At 46.8% G+C, this 14,928-nt stretch overlaps 1 protein-coding gene and 1 long non-coding RNA gene across 3 annotated transcripts in view; one reads left to right on the forward strand and one right to left on the reverse strand.

Moving 5' to 3' along the window:
- The window catches only part of LOC144114683 (frequenin-2-like), a 211,622-nt gene extending 206,613 nt beyond the window's left edge, over positions 1-5,009 (forward strand). Inside the window, exon 8 of the mRNA XM_077648568.1 lies at positions 4,325-5,009. Coding sequence (XP_077504694.1) covers positions 4,325-4,417 — 93 coding nt within the window. The 3' untranslated portion in view covers positions 4,418-5,009. The remainder of the gene's footprint in view (positions 1-4,324) is intronic.
- Positions 5,010-7,743: 2,734 nt separating this feature from the next.
- Positions 7,744-14,815, reverse strand: LOC144114684 (uncharacterized). 2 transcript variants are annotated; one of them, XR_013311083.1, is made up of 3 exons: positions 14,777-14,815; positions 13,198-13,331; positions 7,744-11,450 (listed from the first exon to the last, which is right to left on the reverse strand). It is a non-coding gene; the product is annotated as an uncharacterized LOC144114684 (long non-coding RNA). The 2 variants fall into 2 exon arrangements; XR_013311084.1 differs by lacking the exon at positions 14,777-14,815 and adding an exon at positions 13,400-13,453.
- Between the last annotated feature and the right edge of the window lie 113 nt (positions 14,816-14,928).

Consider the following 14,928-nt stretch of genomic DNA (forward strand, 5'->3'; position numbering starts at 1 on the left):
GCAAATGTAAACGAAGCGACGGTAGCGACCTCCTATAGATGCTGTCAACGTGCGGCGGTGTAGCTTTCATTTCGGCTGCTGCTAGGCCGGACCGCTAGCCGCCAGAAATCACAGAGTCAGCGTTTACGTCAAGTTTCACGCCACTCTGTCCTATGACGTCATAATAGAACGCCTTGACGTCGTAAGAGTGAGCCGAGTTTAAATCGGAGGGCGGGAAAAACTTTTTCAACTTCGAATCCAAATTTCTTTGAAATAAATGCATCTCTCGCTCCCGGACAAGAAGCAACAGAGTCATGAAGTGCCAAACTGTCAGATTTTGCTAACAAAAAAAAAATTGATAGAGCTCTCCTCGCTTCCCTTTAAAAAATAGCACTAATGACCCATCCCCTACGGCAAAAGCAGAGAGCGCTGGCGGGCCCTTAACGTGTGTGCACTTACTCGGTCGACACCATGCAAACTGGTAGCGCATACAACTGCGAAAGCGAAGATGGCAGACACCATTCTACGTGTGAACTAACCTTGCGTCGTACACTCGCAGCTTACAGACCACGGACCTCAAGGGGGCAGCGCAATAGCGCTACGGGCCCCACCGATGCGCACCAAAACTTAGGCGTGCCGCTGGTTTGCGGGTTTACCATCCCAATGCTGTACGTAGATAGAGCGCAAAGCCATTTTGCAGCGAAAGCTACGCTGGCCACGAACTTCCCATTTCGCTCTGGCGGTGCTCCGAGGAGGCACAGAGACAGACCTTAAGCCTTTGCCTGGCAACCGCCGCAGCTGGGCGGACGCCGCGCCATCTGGCATGACTTCATACCGCGCGCCTCGCCGCGGAGCCGCCCTTAAGCCCGGGATACATGGAGCCTCTTTCTCAGTGATTTTCGCCCGACGGCGCGCAATTGACGCCCGGCCTCGAGAAAAACGCCTGCCGCCGCCGATGTGGACCCGCCAGATATTGTAGCGATAGCTACATCACTGTAGCGTTTCAAGCCTTCAGCGAAAGCGGCGCCGTGGCTGCGCCGCCAAGTGGTTGGTCACGTGACCAAGTTCCACTTTTTTCTCTTAATACGTATCGAACATACATGCTACAAAATAAGAGGTCACCAATACTCCCTGGCATGGAGACTGGCTGCAAATGCTTCCAGACAGCTCTCCAAGTGTCATGGATCACGAGCCTACATGTCGATGGTGATACTCGGGACACCATGGCCACTTGCTTGATGGCCATCCCTGAGGAGAGGAACCTGTGTACAATAAAAAAAAAACGGATGATAACTTGTGTGAAAGCATCAGTGTTGTTACAAGTGTTGCAGTACCTGAGGGTAATAGCCAGCCTTTCTTCAGAGCAAACAGGCTCTCTGCAGAGATTATGGCACTCCAAGTCCTCACGGACAATCTTGCGGAGACCATCAAATTGTGGTGGGTTCATTTGATAGTACCGTAAAAACATTGCCGGGTATTTCCTCATGACTTTGTACTGCAATAATGACCGCAAAACAAACATAATATATTAGGTGCATCGCACTCTTGATGACCATGTCACAATTGCTGTCCTATTCTGTCACTACATGCAGTTCAAGTTAAAGCACATTTTAAAATGCAGCTAACAAACCATCGCGGAACAACTAGTAAACGATGCAGTGGTCACTTCAACTTGCAGCTTTTATTTAAGGACTTCATAGCCAGAGCCTCCCAGTCTCAGCTCAAAGTGCAACTTTTTCACGATTCCTGTCACGCGATGCGCGGAGTGGGGTTTGGTATACACGAGGCTGATGCTCGCTTTTTATAACAAAATAAACGACTTTCGGGAGACTACCGAGCTCCCGACAGCATGTCTCGGCCCATGCGAAGCGTATTCGAAGCTTTAATAATGGTCCACTGGGTTTTCCATCCCAAAGCGACGCACGCTATCCAGGACGCCATGTTTGAGGGGTCCTGATAGTTTCTACCACCTGATGTTCTTGAATGTCAATCAATCAATCAATCAATCAATCAATCAATCAATCAATCAATCAATCAATCAATCAATCAATCAATCTGTTTACATCAATCAAGGTGATGCTGCTAGCGCAATCAAATAGTCGACAAAGTTGTTGCCTTGACAGGAACCACGCTCCCGGTTACATTCTTGCCGGCAACAGCAGAAGCAAACAACCAGCACAAAGAGCAAACAATATCGTGTGCAATCTTTGGAATATTTTCTATATAAGAAAATGTGCGATGACATCGCACAGTACACGGGCCTCTGGCATTTCGCCTCCATCAAAATGTGGCCGCAGCGGCAGGAATCGAACCCGCGTCTTTCGTGCCTGGAGCCGAGCGCCATAACCACTGATCCACTGGCTGAAGTGACTGCGAGTACTAGGCGGACGGCGCCGCAACAGTGAATTTCGAATGTAGCATGTAGGAAGAGACCCCTACCGAAATGTAAGCGCTTACGATGACGCTCTACGAACTTTCTCATTTTAAGTGCTATTACCGCGGTTTTTACACCAGTTGGCATCACGCAAGTATTATGAAAAATAAGCTGAAAGACCTCTCTGATCTAAGCTGCTCTCCGGATGGTAGGAAATCTGATCGTTATAGAACGTGCAAACAGGCAAAGTGGTGCTAGATGAGGATTCCCCTCGTACTGTAGCTGAGTATTACACGAGATGAAGTGGGTACGATCGCCGCCCGAAATCAGCTAAGAGGTTCTTACCGCGGTGTGGAATTCGCCCTCCTGCTTTCTTGCCTCCTATACTGGATGTAGCCAGAACCTCTTCTTTCTTTTTATCGAGCAGCTTCAGTTTTTTTTTTTTAACAGAAGCAGACGACCAAGTGCACCCGTGAAGGCAGTCGAGGCAGCGCCGTGTACTCTTTCGAAAAATATTTCCTATGCTGCTCGCAGTGCGCCCGAATTCTAATTTCGCACCGAGCAAGCCCCGTTCGAGAGCAGCAACCGTAAAGAAAGATGGAGACGCGTCGCTCGCTTCTGTTACTTCGGTGCCTCGATTTCTTCCTATCATGGACAGCGTGGCCATACCACACATTTTTCAACGCGCGCTCTCCTCTAAGCTGGCACAACACATACTGAGACATTCTTAAAAGAAGTTAAAAGAGCTACAGACAAATTTTAAACAGTTAGTTTTGATTTATATTGTTAAAAAAATACAAAGAAGGTCCCTAAACTTTATTTGTGTGTTTAGTGTTGACCAAAGCAATTTTAGCTTGTCTGGCCACACTGAGGCGTACCGCCGCTTTTTCGCTCCTTGTATTCAGACCCGGTCCAAGTTGCACGTCGCGCCGCCTCCGCGTTTTCTGCCGGGCGAACATCGGCGAAAAAAAACGTCTCATGTATCCCGAGCTTTTACGCGCTTAACAGCTACCAACGCGTTCGGTGGCGGCATCTATGGGAGCCACTGAAACCACCGCACACTCACTGAATAAAAGAAAATAACCTGTGTCGAGACAGGGAATCGAACCAGGGCCTTTGGCGTGACCATCACTATCGTGACCGGCTCGAAATGGACAATCCGGAAGATTGAAAACCACAGCGTAAATTAAAAATAAGCGTGAGAGCATTATGAACAAAATGAAGGAGTGTAATATGGCTACCGCACACAATGAAATTATGGAATATGGTGCCTACAGACACACTTGTACACAAAGATCACGAGTTTTTTTACGTTCTGGGAATAAATTTGTTTTGTATTTTTTTAACGTTGTGATGTCTATATGTAGCGAGTCATAGTGGTTGAGCTTTGCTGTCAGCGTATGCTCAATTCTGTGCCGGCCGTACTGTGCGCGCTAAAAACAAGCATGCTGAGGCTGTTGATACGGAAAATTATTTATTGTAGTGATGTGCTCAAATTTCGCTACGTCGAGAAACACACCCAATATTTCTTGAATAGCTTTCTTATGCGAACATAATAGACTGCCAAGAAAGCTGGACTTGCATCTCAATAAATTACGTGCGCCTGCTGATGTTAAAGCTCTGTATGTGTTGTGCTTCATGCAATCTTCCCTTAAAACTTTCTCATGCACTGTTTGTAGAGATAACATCCCTCGTGGGACCACATCGGATCCGCCCCGCAAGGGCCTCTTAAGTTGAAGGTGTAACCGCGAGTGCTCGTTTCTACGTGTGAGGCACCATTCATGACTTGAACACAACTTATTCTGCTCGTGCGGAGACGCATGCGGAGTTGTACGCTAGACTCATATACACAAATGGTTATCATACTTTAAACTTTTACGCTGGGCGGAACTACTGTGCCTGCGGAGAAGTGACGCGGTTCTTGCTGAGACAGCGAGGGAGACTTCTTGTTCACTGTTCTCTTGTGCGCAGAATCACGACAACCAGCTGACGCTGGACGAGTTCAAGGAAGGCTCGAAGCAGGACCCCAAGATCGTGCAGGCCCTGTCTCTGTATTCTGCTTGAACGGCCGCTTTCTTCTCCTCTCCCCTTGGGCCGGCGCACGAAGACGACAGCAGCAATACTCGCACCCTGCGCCACCGCACACCCCCCTTCCCCAGCCCCATGTGCCGTCTTGTTCGCCTGCATTGCCCCCCTCCCTCCCCCCCCCCCTCTCTCTCTCTCTCTCTCTCTCTCTGTTTCCTATTGCCCATTCGTTCTGCCCCGTCTTTCCACTGCGTTGTGCCGGGGAGGGTTTCCACTTGCCAACGGTAAACGACGGGCGACGGAGTAGACGGCTCCACCTGACGGGCAGCACTGACGGCGACAAGGCGGCAAGTCGCGCGCGCAAATTCGAATCTCATAGTGTTGAACGGCACCCTCAGTCGATGCTGATGCGAGCAAGGCATTCTACCATACTTCCGGTCGATCAAAAAGTTCTCCTCTAGAGATCGAGGCACGGATAGAGGAACCTTCTCATTTTTTCTCCCTACTCTGCAATCTCTAGTCTCCGTTTATTGTTATTTTTTGTCAGCCTTTTTAGCTTGGAACTTCATTATTTGTTCGTATCTGCTTGCAGTAAACTTTGGAAAAGAGCTCATTTTGCTCTTTCAGTTCATTTTACGTCTCATTTGACTACTTTACAGCATTGATTTTGTTTTTTTTTGCTCGTCCACTTCCTTTGCAGTCTTGTGAAACTAAACGCATTGAGCAAAAATTGCGGAATAGAGCCGCAAGCAAAGAAATACAACCAGGCATAACAGTAGGTCTTCAAGCATAACAAAATGCGAGGAGGACACCTTTTCGAATCTCTGAAACTCTTCGCAAATTTTCGTGATTCGGTCGCATGACGAATATATGCACAGAACACGTATTGTATGTAGTCATATGCCTTTGAAGATACAGTCATTCTCTGGACATCAGCTTTATTCTGGCGTGCTTTCTTAGATAGTTCAATTCTTCTTTCACGTTCTACCCTCCGATGTTTTCTTAACCTAAGAACTCTAGAGGTAAAATTACAGATAGATCTTTTACTTCACAGCTGAGGAGCAAATTTGGCTGTGCTTGTTTTCCGTAGCCGAGCACATTTCCAAGTGGAAGTGGACAGTTTACGTAATTTACTTATTTCATTTGAATTCATCGTGCTCTCCGACAAGTTAACGTTAGGGACAGCCAATGTGGGAAAAGCAACAACTATATCCTAAAAACCTTGCGCTCATGTATTACTACACCATGCAGCCCCTTCATGATTTGCAGCAACGCATGTTCCTGGCCTCAGAAGTTTTCTTTTTGATGTAATCAGGCCACAACGGCCACAATGGTGCAGGTGTATTGCACATCATGTAGTCTCTTTATTTTTTATTGCTTATATTGTTACAAGGCCCTGCAAAGACAGCACCTCTTCCCTTTCAAAGGGTGTTCGTTCGTCTACAATTTATCATTTCGTTCTATTTTGAAAGCTCAGCCCATTCACGCTAACTGTAGTTTAATAATAAAACAGCGATTAAACGCAGGGACAATGGAGTTACGTGCGTCTGAACGAAATTCGCCCCCTTCGTAGAGAACGACCTGCTTAGCCACACATGAATTACCTCTCAGCACGAATTTCCCACAGGCGGGGAAACTACATGAAGCAAATAATTTAAAAAAAAAAGGATAAAATGAGAGAAACTCACAGCAAAGTCGTCACGCGTCGCAAAACGAAACCACTGCGAAATATAAGCAGCACACTGCTGTGTGCCCAGCTGTCAGTGCTGTCCCCTCAGGAGCGGCGCGGCTGTTACTACGAGGAAGACAATCGTTAGTGCTACCTCTCTAGTCGCGCTACGCGTGCTCTGCACGTAGAGCCCCGTACATGCGCGTGCGTAGTTGCTACGCGTAGAAGTCGTGTGTACGTAGACGACCACCACAGCGGCCTGCGCACGATACCGAGACCGCGTGGGCGCTGCATGTCGTGTAGCGCGCTCGTTCCGCTGCGTCTTGCGGCCGCTCGGCTGGCCGGCAGCGCCTTCCATAGTGCGCGCTTATGAACGGCAGCCCCGACGGACACCACCCGATCCGCCAGTAGAACAGCAGCAGCAGTAGAACAGCAGCAGAGCTATAGCTCCCCGTCGAGGCACGCGTAGAGCGCCGACGCGCCTGTGCGCTCTGTGAACGCGGCGCAGTGCAGACACGCAGACAGACAGAAATGAAGCGCGTCGGGCCGCAGACTCGCTGGCTTTCGCTAACTCGCGGCATTGGGTTCTTTGGCCACTGTTTGCAGTGCTCGGGTGACATACACCCATTCACGCGTCCTTCAAATCAGCGGCTGCGATCACAGAGTGATAAAAATAACTTCTCTGTGAGCAAGTATCCAGTGGAAAGCCAACAGCCCCTTCTGTAATGGTATGGCATTCACTGTTCCTCTGTGTCTGCTTAGTCTATGAGGATATTTAGCTGAGGTGGCCCCAACACGTTCGCATGTGGACCGCTCATTTCTGTAGAAGAAATCTGGCGCCATAAAATAGGGCTGACGAGGCAGCAAGCGTTACGATGGGCATTGGACACTCATCGTGAACCCCAGCCACCTCGCCTCACTCCAGCCTGGCAAGACAGAGGTTCGTCTTTACACGTAAGGGCAGCGTCACTGGGAAGGGAAGCAGAATTTATCCTAAAATTGGTTTATGTTCTGTTTTTCTTTCATTTACTGCAGATTTTTGGCAACACTGTCGGCAGGCACCAAACTACTTCTATTAGCTTGTTAAGATGCAGCGTGGGAATGTGAGGGAAACGTTATGCTCCGGAGAGGCATTCCAAAAGAGACCTTCAGCATTTCAAGCACGTCTAAAAAGCCATCCACACATGCAAAACAAGAATAAAAAACGTCATAAAAAGAATAACCCAACAAATGAGACACTACAACTATATTAAAAAAATTTCATCTTCTAATACAGTCAAAAAGGGTATAACGCTAGCCTAGAAGTTACCTTTCAGGACGGGTACAACTGAGTTTGAAAGAAGGTACAATGTCTCTCAAAATCAGTATAGTGTGTTCCGGAGAATGGAGAAAGCAAATGTTTGTTAAATTCCTTGTATGAACACGTCGTAGTGGAGCGAATCTTAGATGTAGTTGATCTTCACAATGATATCTGTTCGGGGCTGGCTACCATCTCCTGTATTTCGCAGAGCTTTTCTGCAACGCCCAGAGTAATTCAGTTCGCCAGCTGTTTTTGGTATCTGTATATATATATATATATATATATATATATATATATATATATATATATATATATATATATATATATATATATATATATATATATATATATATATATATATATATATATATATATATATATATATATATATATATATATATATATATATATATATATATATATATATATATATATATATATATATATATATATATATATATATATATATATATATATATTGTGCGACTTTTCTGTTCTTGAGTCGAGATACGATTTTTAAAAGAAAAAAGTAAAACGAGTGGGTAGCTTTTTTTCCTCGGTTTACGTTGAACGTCGTGCTGTAACGATGTAGTCGGCGCTGCCAAATCAAAAGCCATGATAACCGTTTCGAACTCCACGAACGCCAACCGAATGCAGTACAAAATCAACGCTATCATGAGGGCCACCTGGTGCATGCTCACATCCTGCGGAAGGTGCCAGCGAACATAAGGGCAGGGGCGCCAAACAACGCTGGCTTTCATTTACATTACTTTTATTCATTTTAGCATTTAAATAAACGCACCAGTGACATGGCTTGCGGCTGCACCAGGAACACACATAAAGCTGCACAGGAATTAAAAAACGTATTACGAAGGTCGCCGCACAGCCAATGTTTAATCCATCAATGAATCAAGGACGCTGCTAGAGGTAGGAGAGTTACACGGGCCACCGACAAAGCTGTTTACTCAGCAGGCACAGCTCACTGCACTTTAACATAGCCCAACTGGTTCTGAGACGAGAAGGAAATTTTTGTAAAGATTGTAAAACAGGATGTCTCATTACGCTCCCTGAAGCGAAGAAACTGAGCACCGCGAGATGACGAGCACTCTACTCGCGTAAGCTGTCGCATGGAGACAGCAGTGTCGTGGACGAGTCTGCGGCCTGCACAGCGGAAATAAGAGCCGTGACATAGCTCCGTCCTCCCGCGATCCAAGCCAGCAGAGAAAGCGCATAGTCGCCCTAGAAAGAGCCGCGCCGCCTGCAGAAGCGCTTCAGAACCTACAGTTCCTTCACCTCGCATTATAGGTCTCCCTCCCTGTTCAGTCATCACACCCGTTCACGTGTTTTAGGCCAAGATACTCACAGGCGACCTTGTCTAGAAACGGACGTCAGAAAACCGCTTAGAGGCGGCTCACAGAAAAGCACGCCGGCGCAGAGACTGCTGGAGTGCATTTGGTACTCGAGTCTACGGCGTCACCTACGCTTGCTTGCTGCACCAATCTCCGACGCTTACACCCGTCGGATTATTGCGCGCGGAAAGCTTGATGATTAAGAACTAAAGACGGGATATATTTTTTTTCTATGAGTGAGGTGGACAAGTTGACAGGAGTTGTGCCCAGCTGTACATGCAGTGGGCCTACACTCTGCCTTAATTATGGCAGGCACAACAGGAAGCGAAGGTGCAATAGAGCAAACTGTTATTTTATTCCCGTCGCAGCAATGCGGTTGCTCACAGAAGATTGCTATATATTTTGTGTGGGCGAATAGGAACAGCGCACATTCCGCGTCATGCAGACGAGGTAGAGAAGTGGAGATTCTGCTTCTGTTCATGACGTTGCCTCCAACAGATCCAGCCAACTCCAGGAAGGCAGTTGCACTGACTTGCACAAAAGGTGCCAGCAACTGCCCGGTCTAACATGAAGCCAAGGAAGGGCGCACACAGACCTTTTTTTCTACTCGTCGTACATTGAGGTGCATGTTCGCGCTGACGGCCTACACTGTCGACACATCAAAGCAAGGAGCAGTCAGGCGAGTATATATACATTTTCGATTCACGCAAAAAAACTCCCACCACATTAGTGCAAGCTGTTTGACGCCTGCCTTAGTGGGACCCTGCAAAAAAAGCGGTAATTCAGCATTCTGTGGCAAGCAGTAATCGAGGAAACTTTAAAAGCTAAAGGCCAGTGAAGCTTTCTAACGCACTCATGTCGTAGCGCACCACGTTTTCGCGAATGTTTCATCACTCTCTGTTCAAGACCACTGTGCGACACAGCGAACAAAGACGCGCAGGTGGTTGTTTAAAAGAAGGGTGAGACGCTGGTCCACTGAAAAAAAAAAAGATCCAACATGAAGAAAATTGCTACTTTTGAATCAGTTTTTTCTTCCAAGTGTTTTTATTTGCTCACTGTTATAAGAACTATTTTCCTCTTGCTATTTGGTTACTGTGCATTTTGTGACTCGCAAATCAAAAATATCAACAACATTACATTCGGATGATGCGTTCACACCGTAAAACAATGACCAGTTCGTGCGAAAAACAACCATATTTCGTGTTTCTAGAGTGTAAAATACAAACACCTATTTTCCTCGATCTACTACCTTACTGTAGAACATACAGGTCTCATCTGTAAATACGATTTCAACGCCACTCAGATTACTGTATACGATTGATGTGATAAATGTTATCCAGTAGCTCTCCCACATCGTGTGTAGAATAGCGACGTTCAATAAATAAAAACAAGCTGGTACAGAAAATCTATTCTGTTTTACCAGAAATGCTGTATAATGTCTCCAGAATAATCTGTTGTCCATATATCTTGCCATATATACTTTAAATCCGTTGTTTCTTGTTTACTATTAATATAAAAAAATTGTTGTTTCATCTTGTTTTTATTCTTACAGAGAGAGGCTTTCTGCGTCTTGTACATGTTAAGCGGAATAATAATGCCAGGTGGACACGTTCGGCTGCTTGATGCATAGAGAGACACCGCTGCAAGGCCGCGTCTTATCCCTATTTTCCTGTCTAATTTGTTACACTAGAAATGCGTGCACCAAACATTGAGAAGCTTGAAATGACCGAAGACAGATGTAATATCAATGTTGACAACTCTTGCATGCACACTGATCAAAGCGTTGCATGGCAGTGCATCAAGGCACGCACTGCGGAAACACGTGAATAAAATTTCGTTGCTTTTGCCTGCACGCCTATGAAGTTAAAAGCACTGCATACATATCACGGAGTTCAAATTACTGTTGTAAGTGGACGCCCGTCGATGCGCCGTTCACATCGTGTGTTCTCGTGCAAGGATCAGGCGTTTCCTCGTAATTAGCTGCGAACGCGTTCACATGTCGGTCGTCCTGTACGCAGATTTTGTGCACAAGAATTTTTATGCTCTGTGCTTTGCTTTACAAAATTTTTATGGCCTTTCTATTCCTGGTACATCGTCCGCAAGTCGATGTGCTGTATAGTAATGTGATACGAGGGAAATCAAAAACATGTGCGAGTTCCTGCTCGCACATGACATTTTGTTTCAAGTAAGCTACGTCTCTGTAACCAAAGATTGCTCCAATAATGGAGGAAAAGTACCAAATTATGATTATGCTTGAAAAAAAATTTTTGTGAAATTGTTCGCACAGAACGGAAATAGTTCTGAACCTTTAATTTTGCAGCTTGTGGTTTTTTTTTACTACCGCACACCTATAGTTACTAAAGCTGTCTCATCCACTTGTCCTTATCTTTTCTTTCTTGTTGTTGTCGCTTATCCCAGGATTAGGCGCACATTTCTCAATCTGACGTCCTCTTTATGCTGTGATTTGACATTCTTCACTCGTGAGAAATAAAATATTGTAAAAAAACGTCTCCAGTGGTGGTCCTCTTTAACCCTGTAGAGGCGACGTAGAGTGAAGTGCTGGTGACGTCGCATTTCACTATCCAGGATCGATATGTCGTCGTTCTATTTGTTGATGTAGAAGCACGACAACGCATGGTGCTTCGTTTCAATGCTTTAGCATTAGAGCCCCCATGTTTGGAAAATGTGTCCGTCCATCCGTCAGTCTGAAGCCTCGGTCGGCAGGTGGCGAAGTGGATGGGCGGAAATTCCTCTCTAGGAAGGAGAGAGAACAAAATGAGAAAATGGGAGGTGACGGGTGGCGGGAGGCAAAGTGGAAAGATATCTCCTCTCAATCATCATCATCATCATCATCATCATCATCATCATCATCATCATCATCATCATCATCATCATCATCATCATCATCATCATCATCATCATCATCAAAATTTTTAGTTCCACCGAAATGAAACTTCTTTGTGGACCATCCGGCACGCAGGTCTAAAGGAGCCCTTCTCAGGGGCCTCGAAAACTAAATTATGGGTATTGTCGCTTCACGGCCTCAGCCGCCACGCGGATGGCTTGGTGCTGTTGAGCGGAGTCTTCGTTCCGTAGCAAGGTCTCGCAGGCTTTTCTATCTTCCATCTTTTGCTAGCAACAGCGCCTTTCAAGGAATCACAATCCATTGGTCCCAAAGCCTCGGCCAGCCTCCAATGGGAGCGACGTGCCGACCTTGTCCTCACTCCTCGCAACTCCCCGCACTGGGGTTAAGACATTTAATTAGCATCGGCTGCTCACTGAGGAATGGGGGAACGACCCACTGGCGCCTACACAAACCGTGCTCCCTCAAAAGCATTGCAAGCTCTGTGCGGCTGAGGTCGCTGAACTGCAGGCCGGAGTTTTTTAGAGAACTTCATTGACGGGTTCGGGAATCGGATCCATCCTAACGCTGGCAAGACGCCGGTGCAAACGCAAACGGAACGACGGTAGTGACCCCGGATAGATGTCGTCAACGTGCGGCGGCTGTAGCTTTCATTTCGGCTGCTGCTAGACCGGACCGCTAGCCGCCAGAAATCACGGAGTCTGCGTTTACGTCAAGTTTCACGCCACTCTGTCCTGTGACGTCATAAGAGAACGCCTTGACGTCGTAAGAGTGAGCCGAGTTTGAATCGGAGGGCGGGAAAAACTTTTTCAACTTCGAATCCAAATTTCTTTGAAAGAAATGCATCTTTCGCTCCCGGACAAGAAGCAACAAAGTCATGAAGTGCCGAACTGTCAGATTTTGCTAACAAAAAAAATTGATAGAGCTCTCCTTGCTTCCCTTTAAAAAATAGCACTAATGACCCATCCCCTACGGCAAAAGCAGAGAGCGCTGGCGGGCCCTTAACGTGTGTGCACTTACACGCAGACACTATTCTACATGTGAACTAACCTTGCGTCGTACACTCGCAGTTTACAGACCACAGACCTCAAGGGGGAAGCGCAATAGCGCTACAGGCCCCACCGATGCGCACCAAAACTAAGGAGTGCTGGTGGTTTGCGGGTTTACCATCCCAATTCTGTACGTAGATAGAGCGCAAAGCCATTTTGCAGCGAAAGCTACGCTGGCCACGAACTTCCGATTTCGCTCTGGCGGTGCTCCGAGGAGGCACAGAGACAGACCTTAAGCCTTTGCCTGGCAACCGCCGCAGCTGGGCGGACGCCGCACCATCTGGCATGACGTCATACCGCCGCCTCGCCGCGGAGCCGCCCTTAAGCCCGGGATACATGGAGCCTCTTTCTCGGTGATTTTCGCCCGACGGCGTGCAATTGACGCCCGGCCTCGAAAAAAACGCCTGCCGCCACCGATGTGGGCCCGCCAGATATTGTAGCGATAGCTACATCACTGTAGCGTTTCAAGCCTTCAGCGAAAGCGGCGCCGTGGCTGCGCCGCCAAGTGGTTGGTCACGTGACCAAGTTCCACTTTTTTCTCTTAATATGTATCGAACATACATGCTACAAAATAAGAGGTCACCAGTACTCGCAGGCATGTAGAGTGGCTCCAAATGCTTCCAGATAGCTCTGCAAGTGTCATGGATCACGAGCCTACATGTCGATTGTGCTACTCTGAACACCATGGCCACTTGCTTGATGGCCATCCCTGAGGAGAGGAATCTGCGTGCAATAAAAAACAGATGACAGCTTGAGAGAAAGCATCAGTGTTGTCACAAGTGTTGCAGTACCTGAGGGCAATAGCCAGCCTTTCTTCAGAGCAAACAGGCACTCTGCAGAGATGATGGCGCTACAAGTCCACACGGACAATCTGGCAGGCACCAAAAAATTGTTGTGGGTTCATTCGATAGTACCGGAAAAACATTGCCGGGTACTTCCTCATGATTTTGTACTACAATAATGACAGCAAAACAAACATAATATGCTAATGCATAGCACTCTTCATGACCATGTCACAATTGCTCTCCTATACTGTAACTGCATGCACGTCAAGTTACAGCACATTTTAAAATGCAGCTAACAAACAATCGGGGAACAACCAGTAAACGATGCAGTGGACACTTCAACTTTCAGCTTTTATTTAAGGACTTCATATCCAGAGCCACCCAGACTCAACTAAAAGTGCAACTTTTTCACGATTCCTGTCACGCGATGCGCGGAGTGGGGTTTGGTATGCACGAGGCTGATGCTCGCTTTTTATAACAAAATAATCGACTTTCGGGAGACTACCTAGCTCCCGACAGCATGTCTCGGCCAATGCGGAGCGTATTTGAAGCTTTAATAATGGTCCACTGGGTTTTTCATCCCAAAGCGACGCACGCTATGCGGGACGCCATGTTTGAGGGGCCCTGATAGTTTCTACCACCTGATGTTCTTGAATGTCAATCAATCAATCAATCAATCAATCAATCAATCAATCAATCAATCAATCAATCAATCAATCAATCTGTTTACATCAATCAAGGTGATGCTGCTAGCGCAATCAAATAGTCGACAAAGTTGTTGCCTTGACAGGAACCACGCTCCCGGTTATATTCTTGCTGGCAGCAGCAGAAGCAAACAACCAGCACAAAGAGGAAATAATATTTTTTGCAATCTTTGGAATATTTCCTGTATAAGAAAATGTGCGATGACATCGCACAGTACACAGACCTCTGGTATTTCACCTCCGTCAAGATGTGGCCGCCGCGGCCAGAATCGAGCCCGCGTATTTCGGGTCAGCAGCCGAGCGCCATAAGCGCTGAGCCACTGGCTGAAGTGACTGCGAGTACTAGGCGGACGGCGCCGCAACAGTGAATTTCGAATGTAGCATGTAGGAAGAGACCCCTACCGAAATGTAAGCGCTTACGATGACGCTCTACGAACTTTCTCATTTTAAGTGCTATTACCGCGGTTTTTACACCAGTTGGCATCACGCAAGTATTATGAAAAATAAGCTGAAAGACCTCTCTGATCTAAGCTGCTCTCCGGATGGTAGGAAATTTGATCGTTATAGAACGTGCAAACAGGCAAAGTGGTGCTAGATGAGGATTCCCCTCGTACTGTAGCAGAGTATTACACGAGATGAAGTGGGTACGATCGCCCCAAATCAGCCAAAAGGGACTTACCGCGGTGTGGAATTCGCCCTCCTGCTTTCTTGCTTCCCATACTGGATGTAGCCAGAACCTCCTCTTCCTTTTTATCGAGCAGCTTCAGTTTTTTTTTTAACAGAAGCAGACGACCAAGTGCACCCATGAAGGCAGTCGAGGCAGCGCCGTGT

This window comes from Amblyomma americanum, chromosome 1 (genome assembly GCF_052857255.1).
Source record: "Amblyomma americanum isolate KBUSLIRL-KWMA chromosome 1, ASM5285725v1, whole genome shotgun sequence".
NCBI lineage: Eukaryota > Metazoa > Arthropoda > Arachnida > Ixodida > Ixodidae > Amblyomma > Amblyomma americanum.